The 16,986-nt window shown below is 39.5% G+C and overlaps 1 protein-coding gene across 1 annotated transcript in view; it reads left to right on the top strand.

The window, feature by feature from the left end:
- Positions 1-12,989: 12,989 nt before the first annotated feature.
- GABRB1 (gamma-aminobutyric acid type A receptor subunit beta1) overlaps positions 12,990-16,986 on the top strand; it is a 508,700-nt gene continuing 504,703 nt past the window's right edge. The window contains exons 1-3 of the mRNA XM_064285862.1: positions 12,990-13,379; positions 13,554-13,645; positions 14,035-14,102. Coding sequence (XP_064141932.1) covers positions 13,300-13,379; positions 13,554-13,645; positions 14,035-14,102 — 240 coding nt within the window. The 5' untranslated portion in view covers positions 12,990-13,299. The remainder of the gene's footprint in view (positions 13,380-13,553; positions 13,646-14,034; positions 14,103-16,986) is intronic.

Genomic DNA, 16,986 nt, shown 5'->3' with positions numbered 1-16,986 from the left:
AAAAATCCTCAACAAAATTCTAGCCAATAGAATTCAACAACATATGAAAAAAATAATTCACTATGACCAAGTGGGATTCACACCAGGTATGCAGGGATGGTTCAACATTAGAAAAACAATGTAATTTTACCACATAAATAATAAACAAGAATCACGTGATTTTATCAATTGATGCAGAAAAGGCATTTGACGAAGTTCAACACCTATTCATGAAAAAAACTCTCAGCAAAATAGGAATAGAGGGAAAATTTCTCAACATAATAAAGGGCATTTATACAAAGCCAACAGCCAACATCACCCTAAATGGAGAGAGCCTGAAAGCATTCCCACTGAGATTGGGAACCAGACAAGGATGCCCTTTATCACCGCTCTCATTCAACATTGTGTTGGAGGTCCTAGCCAGAGCAATTAGGCTAGATAAATATATAAAGGGCATCCAGATTGGCAGGGAAGAAGTAAAAAGTGTCTCTATTTGGAGATGACATGATCTTATACACAGAAAACCTTAAGGAATCCTCAAGAAAACTACTGAAACTAATAGAAGAGTTTAGCAGAGTACAGGACGCAAGATAAATACACAAAAATAAGTTGGATTCCTCTACACAAACAAAAAGAACACTGAAGAGGAAATCACCAAATCAGTGCCACTTATAGTAGCCCCCAAGAAGATAAAATGCTTAGGACTAAATCTTACCAGAAATGTAAAAGACTTATACAAAGAAAACTACGGTACACTTCTGCAAGAAACCAAAAGAGGCTTACATAAGTGGAAAAACCTACCTTGCTCATGGATAGGAAGACTTAACATTACAAAAATGTGTACTCTACCAAAAGCGATCTATACATTTAATGCAATTCCGATCCAAATCCCAAATACATTCTTTAATGAGATGGAGAAACAAATCACCAACTTCATATGGAAGGGAAGGAGGCCCCGGATAAATAAGGCATTACTGAAAAGGTAGAACAAAGTGGGAGGCCTTACTTTACCTGATTTTAGAGCCTATTATACTGCCACAGTAGTCAAAACAGACTGGTACTGGTATGACAACAGATACATAGACCAATGGAACAGAATTGAGAATCCACACATAAATCCATCCACATATGAGCAGTTGATATTTGACAAATGCCCCAAAACAGTTAAATGGGGAAAGGACAGTCTTTTTAATAAATGGTGCTGGCATAACTGGATATCCATCTGCAAAAAAATGAAACAAGACCCATACCTCACTCCATGCACAAAAACTAACTCAAAATGGATCAAAGACCTAAATATAAAATCCAAAACAATAAAGATCATGGAAGAAAAAATAGGGACAATGTTAGAAGCCCTAATACATAGCATAAAACAGTATACAAAACATTATAAAGAATGTAGAAGAAAAACTAGATAACTGAGAGCTCCTAAAAATCAAACACCTATGCTCATCTAAAGACTTCACCAAAAGAGTAAAAAGATTACCTACAGACTGGGAAAAAGATTTTAGCTGTGACATTTCTGATCAGCGCCCGATCTCTAAAATCTACATCATACTGCAAAAACTCAACTGCAAAAAGACAAATAACCCAATTAAAAAATGGGCAAAAGATATGAATAGACACTTCACTAAAGAAGACATTCAGGTAGCTAACAGAAACATGAGGAAATGTTCACAATCATTAGCCGTTAGAGAAATGCAGATCAAAACTACAATGAGATTTCATCTCACTCCAATAAGGCTGGCATTAATCAAAAAAACACAAAATAATAAATGTTGGAGAGGCTGTGGAGAGATTGGAACACTTATACACTGCTGGTGGGAATGTAAAATGGTACAACCACTTTGGAAATCAATTTGGCACTTCCTTAAAAAGCTACAAATAGAACTACCATATGATCCTGCAATCCCACTCCTCGGAATATATCCTAGAGAAATAAGAGCCTTTACATGAACAGAGATATGCACACCCATGTTTATTGCAGCACTGTTTACAATAGCAAAAAGATGGAAGCAACCAAGGTGCCATCAATGGATGAACAGATAAATTATGGTATATTCACACAATGGAATACTACCCACAGATAAAGAATAGTGAGGAATCTGTGAAATATTTCATAACATGGAGGAACCTGGAAGGCATTATGCTGAGTGAAATTAGTCAATTGCAAAAGGACAAATATTATATAAGACCACTATTATAAGAATTTGAGAAATAGTTTAAATTGAGAAGAAAACATTCTTTTGTGGTTACAAGAGTGGGGAGGAGGGAGGGTGGGAGAGGGGCATTCGCTAATTAGATAGTAGATAAGAACTACTTTAGGTGAAGTGAAAGACAACACACAATACAGGGGAGGTCAGCACAACTGGACTAAACCAAAAGCAAAGAAGTTTCCTGAATAAACTGAATGCTTCGAAGGCCAGTGTAGCAGGGGCAGGGGTTTAGGGACCATGGTTTCAGGGGACATCTAAGTCAACTGGCATAATAAAATCTATTCAGCACACATTCTGCATCCCACTTTGAAGAGTGGCATCTGGGGTCTTAAACGCTAGCAAGCAGCCATCTAAGATGCATCAATTAGTCTCAACCCATCTCGATCAAAGGAGAATGAAGAACACTAAGGACAGAAGGTAATTATGAGCCCAAGAGATAGAAAGGGGCACAGGAACCAGAGACTACATCATCCTGAGACCAGAAGAACTCTATGGTGCCTGGCTACAACCGATGACTGCCTTGACAGGGAATACAACAGAGAACCCTTGAGGAAGCAGGAGAGCAGTGGGATGCAGATCCCAAATTCTTACAAAAAGACCAGACTGACTGAGACTGGAAGGACCCTGGTGGTCATGGCCCCCAGACCTTCTGTTGGCCCAGGACAGGAACCATTCCCGAAGCCAACTCTTCAGACATGGATTGGACTGGAAAATGGGTTGGAGGGGGATGCTGGTGAGGAGTGAGCTTCTTGGATCAGGTGGACACTTGAGACTACGCTGGCATCTCTTGCCTGGAGGTGAGATGAAAGGGTAGAGGGGGTTAGAAGCTGGTGAAATGGGCACAAAAAGAGAGAGTGGAGGGAGAGAGCGGGCTGTCTCATTAGGGGGAGAGTAATTGGGAGTATGTAGGAAGGTGTATTTTTTTTTAGCAAGTGTATATAAGTTTTTGTGTGAGAGGCTGGCTTGATTTGTAAACTTTCACTTAAAGCACAATAAAAATTATTTAAAAAAAGCTGATTTTTATTAAAAAAAAAAACAAAACCTATGGCGTACAGTGGTTCTATCCCACTGTGCATGGGGTCACCATGATTCTGGTGCAGACTCTATGGCAGCTGACAACAATAAGTTCCAGATATTCACAGGTCATAATACCTTCCCCTGATGATACCAAATAATGCTTTATGTTTTTTCAATGTTACCATTGACAGGAAATTTAACAATCTGGCCCAACACTCATTTTGAATCTGAGTTACACAGAGATACATACAAACTGCATGACTTGCAGGCTAATAAATTACAGAGTCACTTAAGTCCATACCATCAATCTTTCCAAATACCTCATTATTCCTTCCTCCAATCTAAAAAGACTACTAAATATGGTAGTCTTGGCAAATGCTTTTAAAATAGTGCATGTTCTTTACTAAAAGTTGGACTTTTTCCCCTATATTAGCAGATTGAACATTTTAGCACCTAGCTGAAAAACGTATTCTCCCCTCACTTAAACCAGGGAAAATAATTTTTTTCATTAGTTATCTGCATAATAGACATTTTGTTACCAAGAGGAAGCTAAAGAGTATTTCTGGATTTGACTTTAATTTTGTTCAAAAAATTATTAAGCATTTCTATAATTCACCACTTGTCACTATATCACTTTAGCAATCAATTCAGCTGATTATTATAGTTTTCTAAAAATTTTATTAAGTAATTATTAAAACAGAAGAATTTAAACGAGAAAGAAAAAAATGATAGAAATAATTGTTTTTCACTCAATACTCAGGAATGTGAATTTTCACAGGGCAAAGTGTGAAAGTAGTATTTTCTAGTCTCTTATTATTTTATTTTATTATTTTTTTAATTATTATTATTATTATTATTATTTTTGGCTTTTACAGCCTAGTTCGTGTTTGGTTGAAGATCATAGCCTCAACCTTGGAATGTAGGGAGCCACAGCCATATACCTTCCTTCTGTCATTCCAGTTTTTTTGCCTTCACTGAACCTCTTCTCTATTACCATGTATCAGATATTTAATTCACATGGAACTACTCCCATTTCCTGTATAAGCCAGGAGAAAGCTTTTCAAGTGTTGCATCCTTTATCCAAGGTGTGTCTCTGCCCATCTCATCCTTGTAAGCTTAAGGGAGAGTTCTTCCTAATGCTCCAGTTACTACAGCATTTGGTTAATACGTTTACTTGTATACTTTTCTCATTTTTCTATAGTTAGTGAGATATGTGCTCTTCCTGCTAGACTGTGACCTCCCAGAAAAGTGCCTCTGATAGCATAGAGAGGACATGGCATATTGTAGGAGCTCAAAATGTGTATTCAATAAAGAATCCAAATTCCAATAGCATTCTTTAACGAGATGGAAAAAGTAATCACCAACTTCATGTGGAACGGAAAGAGGCCCCAGATAAGTAAAGCATTATTGAATAAGAAAAACAAAGTAGGAGGCCTCACACTACCTGATTTCAGAATGTATTATACAGCCACCATAGTCAAAACAGCCTGGTACTGGTATAGTTACAGACACGTAGACCAATGGAACACAACTGAAAACCCAGAAGTAAATCCACTCACTTATAGCAGCTGATCTTTGACAAAGGGCCGAAGTCCACTGAATGGGGAAAAGACAGTCTAACAAATGCTGCTGGCAAAACTGGATATCCGTTTGTAAAATAATGAAACAGGACCCATAACTCACACTATACACAAAAACTAACTCAAAATGGATCGAAGGCCTAAATATAAAACCTAAAGTTATAAAGATCATGGAAGAAAAATAGGGACAATGCTAGAGGCCCTAATATACAGCATAAGTAGAATACCAAACAAAAAATGCACACACTGCAGAAGATGAACTAGATAAACAGAACCTCCTAAAAATTAAACACTTATGCTCATCAAAAGACTTCTCCAAAAGAGTAAAAATATAACCCCCCCCTCCAAAAAAAAAAGAACACAACCTGTCGCCATCAAGTTGATTCCAACTCATAGCAACCCTATAAGACAGAGCAGAACTGCCCCATAGGGTTTTCAAGGAGTGGCTGGTGGATTTGAACTGCCAACCTTTTGGTTAGTAGCTGAGCTCTTAACCACTATAGGCTGGCGGGGGGGGGGGGGAGGGCAGGGAACAACTCAGTACAACATATCCAACTCACGGGTCTAATCTCTAAAATTTATAGAATACATCAATACCTCAACAACAAACAATCCAATTAAGAAATGGGCAAAAGATATAAACAGACACTTCACCAAAGAAGACCTGCAGATGGCAAACAAACACATGAAGAAATGCTGGTGATCATTAGCCATTAGCCAAAACTACAATGAGATACCATCTCACACTGACATTATTGGCACTAATCCAAAAACCAGAAAAAAACAAATGTTGGAGAGGTTGTGGAGAGATTGGAGCTCTTGTACACTGCTGGTGGGAATGTAAAATGGTACAGCCACTATGGGAAACCAGAGCACTTCCTTAAGTGCTAGAAATAGAAATACTGTATGACCCAGCAATGCTATTCCTAGGCACATACACTAAAGAAATAAGAGCCATGATACGAATAGACATTTGCACACTCATATTCATTGCAGCATTACTCACAATGGCAAAAAGATGGAAACAACGTTAAGTGTCTATCAACAGATGAATGGATTAACAAACTGTGGTACATGCACACAGTGGAAGACTATGCAACGGTAAAGAATTATGACGAATTGTTGAAACATCTCACAACATGGATGAATTTGAAGAACATTACGCTGAGGGAAATAAGTCAATCACGAAAGGACAAATATATGAGATCACTATTATAAAGAAACAAGAAAAGGTTTACACACAGAGGAAAAAAAAATTATCTGATGGTTACCAGTGGGCAAAGAGAGGAAGGGAAAATTATCAACAGATAGAAGACCCATATTAATATCTGTGAATGAATAAATAAATAATGGAATGAACAAATAAAGATGTAAAGGGGATGTGAGAACGAATAGAAAAGCCTCCATGCAGTCTCTCATTAATCATAGGGAGTAAAATTGTTAAAAAATTAGTCCATGCATGTCCATTGCTTATACAGTACATTAATAAACAGCAGACAAATCTTTACAAATCAAGGCAAATAATGGCAACACTTTCTAACTAGTTCTTTGAGACCGTTTGTTGTTTTTTCATCTCAGTGACAAAAGCCTTTATGCTGAGACCTCACTTTAGCATAGATTCAAGCCAGAAACCACATTCCAAAGCTTCGTATGTTGCTTTTCAAGGTGGAAGAATCACTGTTGGAAAAAGACCTGTTTGGACTATTTCATCAGTACTTGGATGGTGCGGTTCTATTTCCTTTTCCTAAAGGTGAAACTGGCAAGGATATCACAATTTAGGAATATTATCTTAGTCTGGGTTCTCTAGAGGAGCAAAACCAGTGATGTGTGTGTGTGTATAAAATGTGTATATGCATATATGCGTATATGTGTGTATATATATGTATATATATATATACACATATATATGTATGTATAAGTCTATGAGTATATATGTGTATGTGTGTGTGTGTATATATATATATATGTATATACACACACATATATTGCTGTTGTTAGGTGCCGTCAAGTCAGTTCTGACTCTTAGTGACCCTGTGTACAACAACATGAAACACTGCCTGGTCCTGCATCCTCCTCACAATCGTTGTTATGCTTCAGCCCATTGTTGTAGCCACTGTGTCAATACATCTTGTTAAGGTCTTCCTCTTTTTTGCTGGCCCTCTACTTTACCAAGCATGATGTCCTTCTCCAGGGACTGGTCCCTCCTGATAACATGTCCAAAGTAAGTGAGATGAAGTCTCACCATCCTTGCTTCTAAGGAGCATTCTGGCTGTACATCTTCCAAGACAGACGTGTTTGTTCTTTTGGCAGTCCGTGGTGTAGTCAATACTCTTCGCCCAACATCATAATTCAAAACTGTCAATTCTTGAGTGTTCCTTATTCATTGCCCAGCTTTCACGTGCATAGGAGGTGATTGAAAGCACCATGGCTTGGGTCAGGAGCACCTTAGTCCTTAAAGTGACATGTTTTCTTTTTAACACTTTAAAGAGGTCTTTTGTATCAGCTTTGCCCAATGCAAATTGCTTGTTTATTTCTTGACTGCTGCTTCCATGGGTGTTAATTGTGGATCCAAGTAAAATGAAATCCTTAAAGACTTCCAACTTTTCTCCGTTTATCATGATGTTGCTTATTGGTTCTGTTGTGAGGATTTTTGTTTTCTTTATGTTGAAGTATAACCCATACTGAAGGCTGTAGTCTTTGGTCTTCATCAGCAAATGCTTCAAGTCGTCTTCACTTTCAGCAAGCAAGGTTGTGTCATCAGCATGTATATAAAAAAAAAAAAACAAACCGATTCCGACTCATAGTGACCCTATAGGACAGAGTAGAACCGTCACGTAGAGTTTCCAAGGAGTGCCTGGTGGATTTGAACTGCCCACCCTTTGGTTAGCAGCCGTAGCACTTAATCACTACGCCACCAAGGTTTCCTCATCTGCATATAGGAGGTTGTTAATGAGTCTTTCTCCAATCCTGATGCCCCATTCTTCTTCCTATTGTCCAGCTTGGGTTATTTGCTCAGCATACAGATTGAATAAGTATGGTAAAAGGCTACAACCCTGATGCATACCTTTCCTGACTTTAAACCACACAGTATCCCCTTTTCTGTTTGAACGGCTGCCTCTTGGTCTACGTACAGCGAAACCTGTGATTGCCAGAACTCGAGGGGACTGCTTTGTTTTCCCAGGTCTCGAAAGTTTTCTACCTTTGACAGGGTGCAGTTTTACAACTTTCCTATTGTGCTGTATTAGTGGAAAATATTTCCCTTCTTTGACAGGTTTCTACTTTACATGGGTTCCAGCTTTTACAAGTTTACACACACACACACACACACACACACACACACTGGTTTCCCCCACTATCCAAAAGTAGAGTGTTCCTATGAAACTTCTAGTAAGCCTAAATGGTGTAAACTGAGGAAGCAATTGCCATTAAGGGAAAAATTTTTGAGTGTTCCCAGACTCAAAAAATAAAACCTCAATATAGAAAGAGGAGGAATGATATGATGCTGAGATGATGAGTGTAGTTCCTGGGGAAGGAGCTTGGTAATGCTGCTGTTGCTGCTTGGTGTGTGCATTGCCTCTTTAACAGCTTGCTACAAAACAAATGCTGAATGCTATTTCCACTCTTCACCTTTTTTCCTTAAAGCAAAAATCCTCTTCAGATTTCTTTCTGGTAGTGAAAACAGGTATTAATGTAGGTCTTTTGTAAAAGTGAAGTGGCATAAAGGAAACTTTCATAAAGCAGGGGATACCTGTTTCTATATATATATATATATACATATATATGCGTGTATCTAATATATACATACACACACACTCACACACACATATATGTGTATGCATGTGTAAGAATTGGTTGACATTCAATCATTTCAGGAGGTAGAATATGATCCAGAACTGATGGTACTGAAGGAAGAGGTTCAAGCTGCAGTGCAGGCACTAGTGAGAAACAAGGTTCCAGGAATTGATGGAATACCAACTGAGATGTTTCAACAAATATATGCAGCACCAGAAGCGCTCACTCATCTATGCCAAGAAATTTGGAAGACAACTACGTGGCCAACTGATGGGATGTGATCCATATTTGTGTCTTACCAAAGAAAGGTGATCCAAAAGAACGTGAAAATTATCGAACAATATCATTAATGTCACACACAACTAAAATTTGCTGAAGATCATTCAAAAGTGGTTGCAGCTATACATCAACAGGGAACTGCTAGAAACTCAAGCTGGATTCAGAAGAGGACCTGGAACAAGAGACATCATTACTGATGTCAGATGGATCCTGGCTGAAAGCAGAGAATACCAGGAGATATTTTTCTGTGTTTCACTGACTACACAAAGGCATTTGACTATATGGGTCATAACAAATTATGGATAACATTGCAAAGAATGGTAATTCTGGAACACTTAATTGTGCTCATGAAGAATCTGTACTTTGCCCAAGAGGCAGTCATTCAAACAGAATAAGTGGATATTACATGATTTAAAATCAAGAACGATGTGTGTCAGGGTTGTATCCTTTCACCATACTTATTCAATCTATATGCTGAGCAAATAATCCGAGAAGCTGGACTATATGAAGAAGAACATGGCATCAGGATTGGTGGAAGACTCATTAACAACCTGCAATATGCAGATGACACACCTTGCTTGCTGAAAGTGAGGAGGACCTGAAACACTTACTGATGAAGATCAAAGACCACAGCCTTCTGTATGGATTACACCTCAACATAAAGAAAACAAAAACCCTCATAACTGGACCAAAAAGCAACATAATGATAAACGGAGAAAAGACTGAAGTTGTCAAGGATTTCATTTTATTTGGATCCACAATCAACATCATGGAAGAAGCAGTCAGGAAATCAAATGACGCGTTGCACTGGGCAAATTTGCTGCAAAAGGCCTCGAAAAAGTTTTGAAAAGCTAAGATATCACTTTGAGGAAAAAGGTGCACCTGACCCAAGCCACAGCATTTTCAATCCCCTCATATGCACGTGAAAGCTGGACAATGAATAAGGAAGACTGAAGAAGGATTGATGCTTTTGAATTATGGTATTGGCGAAAATATATAATATACCATGGACTGCCAGAAGAACGAACAAATCTGTCCTAGAAGAAGTATAGCCAGAATGCTCCTTAGAAGCAAGGATGGTGAGAACTTCTTCTCACATACTTTGGACATGTTACTAGGAGAGACCAGTCCCTGGAGAAGGACATCATGTTTGGTAACGTAGATGGTCAGCGAAAAAGAGGAAAACCTTCAATGAGATGAATCGACACAGTGGCTGCAACAATGGGCTCAAGCATAACAATCGTGAGGATGAAGCAGGACAGGGCAGTGTTTTGTTCTTTTGTACATTGGGTCACTATGAGTTGTAACCAACTCGATGGCACCTAATAGCGGTAATATATAGAGAGAGAGAGAGAGAGGGAAAGATTGAGAGATATACTTCAAGGAAATGGCTCACCCAATTGTGTAGGCTGGCAAGTCTCAAGTCCATAGGTCAGGTGGCCAACCGGAGCCCTCTGCTGACTTATAGAATTGTAGGGGCTGACGAATCCAAAATCGGCAGGTCAGAGATTTCTGCAGGCTTAAGTCCCAGGAACTGGAGGTCAGTAGTCAAGAAGATGGCAGGGTCAAGAGAGAGTAAGCTTTGCCAGAACATCCATTTATATACTGGAGGCAGGCCACACCCTCAAGGGAACTCCCCTTTCAAGTGATTGGCTGATCACATCATGGAATATAATTACATTATATTACATCATGGAAGACCAACCCATCAAGTGTCTGCTAAACTGCTGAGACTCATAGCCTAGGCAAGTTGACACATACATAATGGGTGTTTCCTCAAATCTAATAGTCATTTTCTATTTCTCCTCACTCTTAAACTCTCGTAGCACTCAACACTGTTAACTTTATTAACCTAGCTTTCCTTAAAACACACGATTTTTTACTCCTCATTCTTCTAAGTCCTTTTAACTCCCTGGCCTTTTGTTTACTGTCTTATTTATAAACTCATCATCATATATATGGCTATTAAATACTATAGATCCACAAACTTGAGTTTTATGCCCTTTTCTATCCTCACTCTATATTATCTCCATATAGTTATCTATACCTTATTTTCAATTACCACCTGTAGGCTCAAGTTTACCAAATCTAAATTTGCAAACCTTAAGTGTCTTTTGGCTTCAGTACCATGTATGTAACCACTCAATTGATATCTTAGATTTACCTTTAGTAAGGACATTAAGAACAGAGCAAAAACTAATACCCTACTCCTCATAACCAAGACCAAGTTATAAACACAGATGGGATATTTGAATTGGAAAGGATTTATGAAAGTATTAAAGTAACTGTCAAAGTATGGGAGGACTTATCAAAGAGTTAAAAAAAAAAGCATTTTGATTTTCCAAACAAGAAAAAAGTAGAACATAAAAATAATGCATCATACTAAGTTTAATTGCAAGAATGAAAAGACAATCATATATCAGAAAATAATATATAACAGATTAAAGAGAAAAATGTATATTATTATCTCAATCAACATTGATAAAAGTTTCAATAAAATTCAGCACTAATGATAATTTTAAAGTAACTTTCTAACAAACTCGGACTAGAAGGGCTTATTAGGAATTGAGTTGATGGCACCTAACGACAACAATGATGATCTTTACCTCAAATTAACAAACTCATGAATGGCAATACTTTTTAAATGATGCTCTAAAACAATGTCACTAATACCAGCCTTAGTTTTGTCCTACCCAGAGGCCACAGCCCAACATGCACTTCCAGTTTGCAGAGCACCCCTTTGAAAGGCTTCACTTGGGGGGTATATGCCAGCTGTGCTTAAAAGACAATCCTCCATCCAAACTGAGCTTGTTCAAAATGTAGGTAATTCATAACACAGGATAAACCCCAAATGCATTTAATTACATAGGAAAAGCATATCATTCTCAATAGAAACTGAACAAGCATTTTATGGTGGCAACATTTTTTCATGATTATTGGTAATGGTAAAGAGTATTAACTGTCATTATACACAAACCTGAGTTTGAATTCTGTCTCATTTTTTAATTGTTTGACTTTGGACAAGTTACGTGAACTTTCAGTCTCTCAGTTTCCTCATCTGTAAAATAGAATTAATTATAGCATACCTACCTCATAAGGCCACCACTCATCTGTCAGTTTGTGGTACCCATTACCACCATTCCTACCTCCCTCACTTTATAATTTGACCAGTCATTTCTGGATTCAGTTACCCAAGTAGACTATATTCTTTGAAGGCTCTAGAATTTGGCACATGCTGTTCCTACTTTCTGAAATGCCCTTCCCTCTCTCCTCTGGCAAAAAGTTTCTGCTCCTTTAAGTTTCTCCTTCGCTGGAAACCATCTCTGACTCTCCCTGGTAGAATTGTCAAGCTTTCTGTTACCATGTAAACTACCTAGAGTTATGTTAAATTTACTTATATTTGTTTCTTTCTCCCGGATGAGTTTGTGAATTTCTCCAGGTCAAGAACTCTGAGTCCCAGAATGCCTACAACATAAAAAAAAAAAAAAAAAAAGTTTTTTTTTCATAGTAAAGATTTAATATTATGAACAAACTCCTACTCCAGTGACTCCCTCCTACTCCAGTGACTCCATCTTAGCATGCGCTCAATAATATCCATCGAATTGAACGGACTGAACTGAACAAAAGTGGAATTTGCAGCGGGTGGCCCTAGAAAAAGGAGTGCCTACTCAGGGTTGCTACTTCATCTCTTGCTCCTCTCACCTCGCATTCTGACAGAGACCAGCGAGGAAGGAGGGAGGGTGGGGGAATGAGTGGACAAGTTAGTCGGCCCCTCCTCCTTCTCCCACAGAAAGAACACTAAGCCAGATGTCCTTGACATCTCCTACCTGGACCTGATTCTTGGAGTTCCTAAATACGTCCTGAGTTTCCTCTGCCCCTTCCTGTTTTCTTCTCTGGCTCTCGCTAGTCCCCCTCCACTCCCCTCCCCCCAACAGGCAACCAGAGAACCGCCCGCCTCCAGCCTCCCTATTCTAGGACCACCGTGACTGTCAACGAAAGATGCCAATCACAGGCAGCCTCTGCCAGATCCTTAGGAACCGAGGTTTTTTTCGTTTTTGTTTTTTACAAAAAACAAACAAACAACAACAAAAACAAACAAAAAATCAGGTTGAGGGCAGAAAGGAAATGAACACAGCAACCTCCAATACCCTAAGGAAGCTCCGTCTACACATGCACGTAGGGTCCCATGCATAGAAACAGCAGGTTGTCTCCAATCGCCTGGAGGACGCGGAGCACGCCAAACAGGAACTTTAAAGGGATTGAAATCTGTTGCCTGTTCCACTAGGAATATTGTTTGTAAGGCACAAGGTGTCTTTTGGTAGTGATCACTCCCTGCGCATGCGCAGGTCCATTCGGGGAATTACTGCCCTGCCGCCGACTAAGTTGCATTCCTTGAATCTTCGCAGAAAAGGCAATTCTTTTAATCAGAGTTAGTAATGTGGACAGTACAAAACCGAGAGAGTTTGGGGCTTCTCTCTTTCCCTGTGATGATTGCCATGGTCTGTTGTGCACACAGGTGAGCTGCTGTTGTTAAATATCTTTTTTTTTTTTTTTTTCCGTTGGTGTTTTTCTTTTTACATGCCTGCTAGATCATGTATCTTGTCTTTTGGGGGTAGGTGTGCCTGTCTGTTTTTATGTCTGCTAGCAGTTTGTGCTAATTCTGAATCCAGTCCCTACTTCTTCCCTTCAGCGCCAATGAGCCCAGCAACATGTCATACGTGAAAGAGACAGTGGACAGATTGCTCAAAGGATATGACATTCGCTTGCGGCCGGACTTTGGAGGTAATGCTTCATCTTTGTTCAACCTGTAACCCATCTCTAGTTCTCCTTTTCTGTCAAAGATAAATGTGAAAAAAAAAAAAGAAAACATGTCATTTTTGTAAACGTGTACTTCACCTGGACACACACACACACACGCACACACACACGCACCCCGGGTCCCCACCCGCAGGTGGATGAAGCCCAGGCAGAGCCGACCTTCCCCGGCCCGACACACCCTCTGCACAGTCACTGCATCACTCGTGTGCCTACACCTGTTTCCCCAGGCAGTCCCCCGTACGGAGGTGGGGGTGGGTACGGAATGGTGCGAGCGCAGGGAAGCCCCCTGCCCCTCCCCAAGCCCACCGCCACTCTGAGAATATGTCCATATCATGCTTCAACCTCCCCGGCAGGGCCCCCGGTGGACGTCGGGATGCGGATCGATGTCGCCAGTATAGACATGGTCTCGGAAGTGAACATGGTGAGTGGCCTCGCTCTGGGCCCGGCGGCCGGGCTTACGCAGATGCGAAATGGACCGGTCCCCATGCCCTCTGCGTTTCCTTGGCGGTCACCTCGCCCCCGGCCCCGGGGTGCCACTTCGCGCGCGATCCCCACTCCGGCACACACAGCCGTCGCCCCCCTGCTTTGTATTTTCAACACACACGGGCCACTGCGGTGTTCCGGAGGAAACGTGCTCCGCACTATTTTGGGAAGGACCGTGACTGTCGCGCTGGCAGATCGGGTGGGGAGGAGACTGAGCGGTACTTTAGCCGGGTTTCCTTTTGTGTTCAGAGGAGAAGGGCACCATCTGCCGGCGACAGGGCGGCCTGCAATGGGGTCCCCGGACGGTGGTCCGCTGCCGCCGCCTCCGCAGGCACGGCCCCCGCAGCCCGTGGCCCCACGGGGCCCCGCCACCAAGCAGACAGTCCGGGTTTCAGAGATTGTCCCCTCGCTGTTTCCAGACTTGAGCACACCGTTGTGGCAGGAGTAACAGCCTGAGACAGTCCATACTTGGTAATATGAAAAGTGCTCAAGCCTGCTTTGGGCGAGACTTGTATTGTTCCCTGTGGGGGTCGATGGATTTGTCTCGCTGCATTTGCAAGTTGAAACATAATAGGTCGGGTTATTGCTTTTCTCTGCTCCAGAAACCTAAGCATGCGGAAAAAGCCTGAAGATTACAGGGACGGTGAGAGGGGGCAGGGGGCGATAGTAACAGCGCAATCCTTTCATTTCAAAGGGGTCAACATTCTTTTTTTTGTTTCCTCCCCCTTTTCTGAAGCTGTTGCAAAATGGATTGAAATCATAGCTGGGACTCTGTTGGCTGTTTGTAACCAGCGTGGGTAGCAGTTTTCCAGTTGTTGGAGTTCCTAACTGTTGCTTCTTAGAGGGGAAAAAGCCTGTTGCTTCTAGAACCAACCATCCGGGGAACGGCTAGATCTGTGTGCGCAAAAAGGCCATTTTTATTCCACTTGAGGAAAAAATATTGTGGCAGCAGAAATTCAGACATCCTGAATAATTTAAAGATGAAAACCTTTTGGGATTTTATCAGTCTGTAACTACCAAGGCTGTTGAATTGTCTTTTCATCTCATTCCTATTTTTTTGGTTTTGTTTTAACACGCTATGGTGTAAGAGTTTTTTTTTTTTTTTTTTTAATGTTACGTCAGGGAAAAATATGTTTATAACCTGTTGGCTAGGATTAGAATAAAAATCGTGACTATTACATTTGTGTATTTTGTGGTTCTAACTGCCCCCTGCTTTAATTAGCTTATTTAAAATACTATTTTAAAATAATATCTCTGATTATTGTATTAGAAAAAGAAACAAAACAAAACAAAAAATTAATGCACAGGGGATATCTTCTGACTGGGCAAGAATTTTTAACAGACTGAATTTTTATATACTGTTCACACATACATGTTAATAAACAACAACAAAAAAAACCTATGAAGCAAACCAAAACACACTATTTACGAATACTCTGGGGAATGTAATACCACTAGCACTTGTACAGATCGTGCCCACCCCTGACATTACAACTGCACAAATTAGATGATGAATTAGCTTAACTAGTTGTTTGTTTCATGTAGATAAATGGTACTATTTTCCTTTCCAGCAATTTATTTTGGCACTTTGTAGGCACCCACATAGATAATTTTAAAAACAGGAGGAGATTCAAAAGCTCAGAAGGCAAAGTGAGCCTTTGTCAGTGTTCTAGTCTGCTGTATAGGTATCCTGTTTTTCTGAATTCTTACAAACATATAATTCTGTTGGCTGTATTTACATACACCCCTTTCAGTTCTTTTTTTAAACTAAACCGAATGGGGAAGTTGCTGATAACTAGAACAACGAATGCTATATAACCAGTTACTCAACTGAATTCATATGTAACTCAGAAAAAAGAATTGAATTTGATTGTAGTACCTGTGGAGACACCCAATACTGCTTGAGTAGTACAGTGTTTACTCACTGCATCATGCGTATATACACTTAATTAAAAAAAAATCATCCAACAAAAAAACTTTGAAAAATATATTCTCCTAAAATACCCACCAGGTTTCCACAATGATGTTAAGTAGACGTGATGGAAAAATGGAAACCATTGAAAACTGAAAAATAATAAACCTTGATTTACTTATTCTGCCTTGTGTCTCCTTTTAATGAGAGCTACTAATACCAACATTTATTTTATCTTCTCTCATCTATGACAAAGCATTGAAATAAATAGATTGGAAATAAATTTAAGAAAAATGGAAACAGAGGAGATTAAGATCCAGGAGTCTGTGTAAACACAACCTGGATGATTAGTCTCTGAGTAAGTGAAAATTGTAATGTGCTTTCATTTCTGGATAATGTAAGTGGGGTTGAAAAGTCTGTGGGAAATAAGACTTATATAATGCTTTTTATATTAATCATGTTTCAGTGCTCTGATAGACAGTAATTTCTGGGATTATTTAATAGCTAATTTTCACCAAAATGAACAAAAAATAAAAATGAAAAAAGAATATAATAAATGTAGATTTTAAGAAAATTCAGACTAACAGACTAAATTCATTACTAAAACATTGCTCATTCATGCATTTTTTTTTAAAAATTATTGCCATTTTCATTAATTCTGTGGCTGGGGAATTTGAAATGAGGATTGAACATTAAATTAATAGGCTTGAGAACTACGTTCTGTTAATATTTGTTTTCCTGTGCTATCCTAAGTAAAATATAATTCCAGATTGGTCTGTTTTGAAGATTAACATGACATCAAGAGTGTTTTCTGGTTCATGTCCTTCAGGACATCAAATGTTTTTCTGCAGTTAAGAGGGGGGAAATAAAAAGAGTCTTTATAGTGACAATACACTGCAATCAGGAATTA

The sequence above is a fragment of the Loxodonta africana genome, chromosome 5, assembly GCF_030014295.1.
Source record: "Loxodonta africana isolate mLoxAfr1 chromosome 5, mLoxAfr1.hap2, whole genome shotgun sequence".
NCBI classification, from domain to species: Eukaryota; Metazoa; Chordata; class Mammalia; order Proboscidea; family Elephantidae; genus Loxodonta; species Loxodonta africana.
Note: the sequence above shows the minus strand (reverse complement) of the source record. Positions and strands in the feature narration are given on the sequence as shown.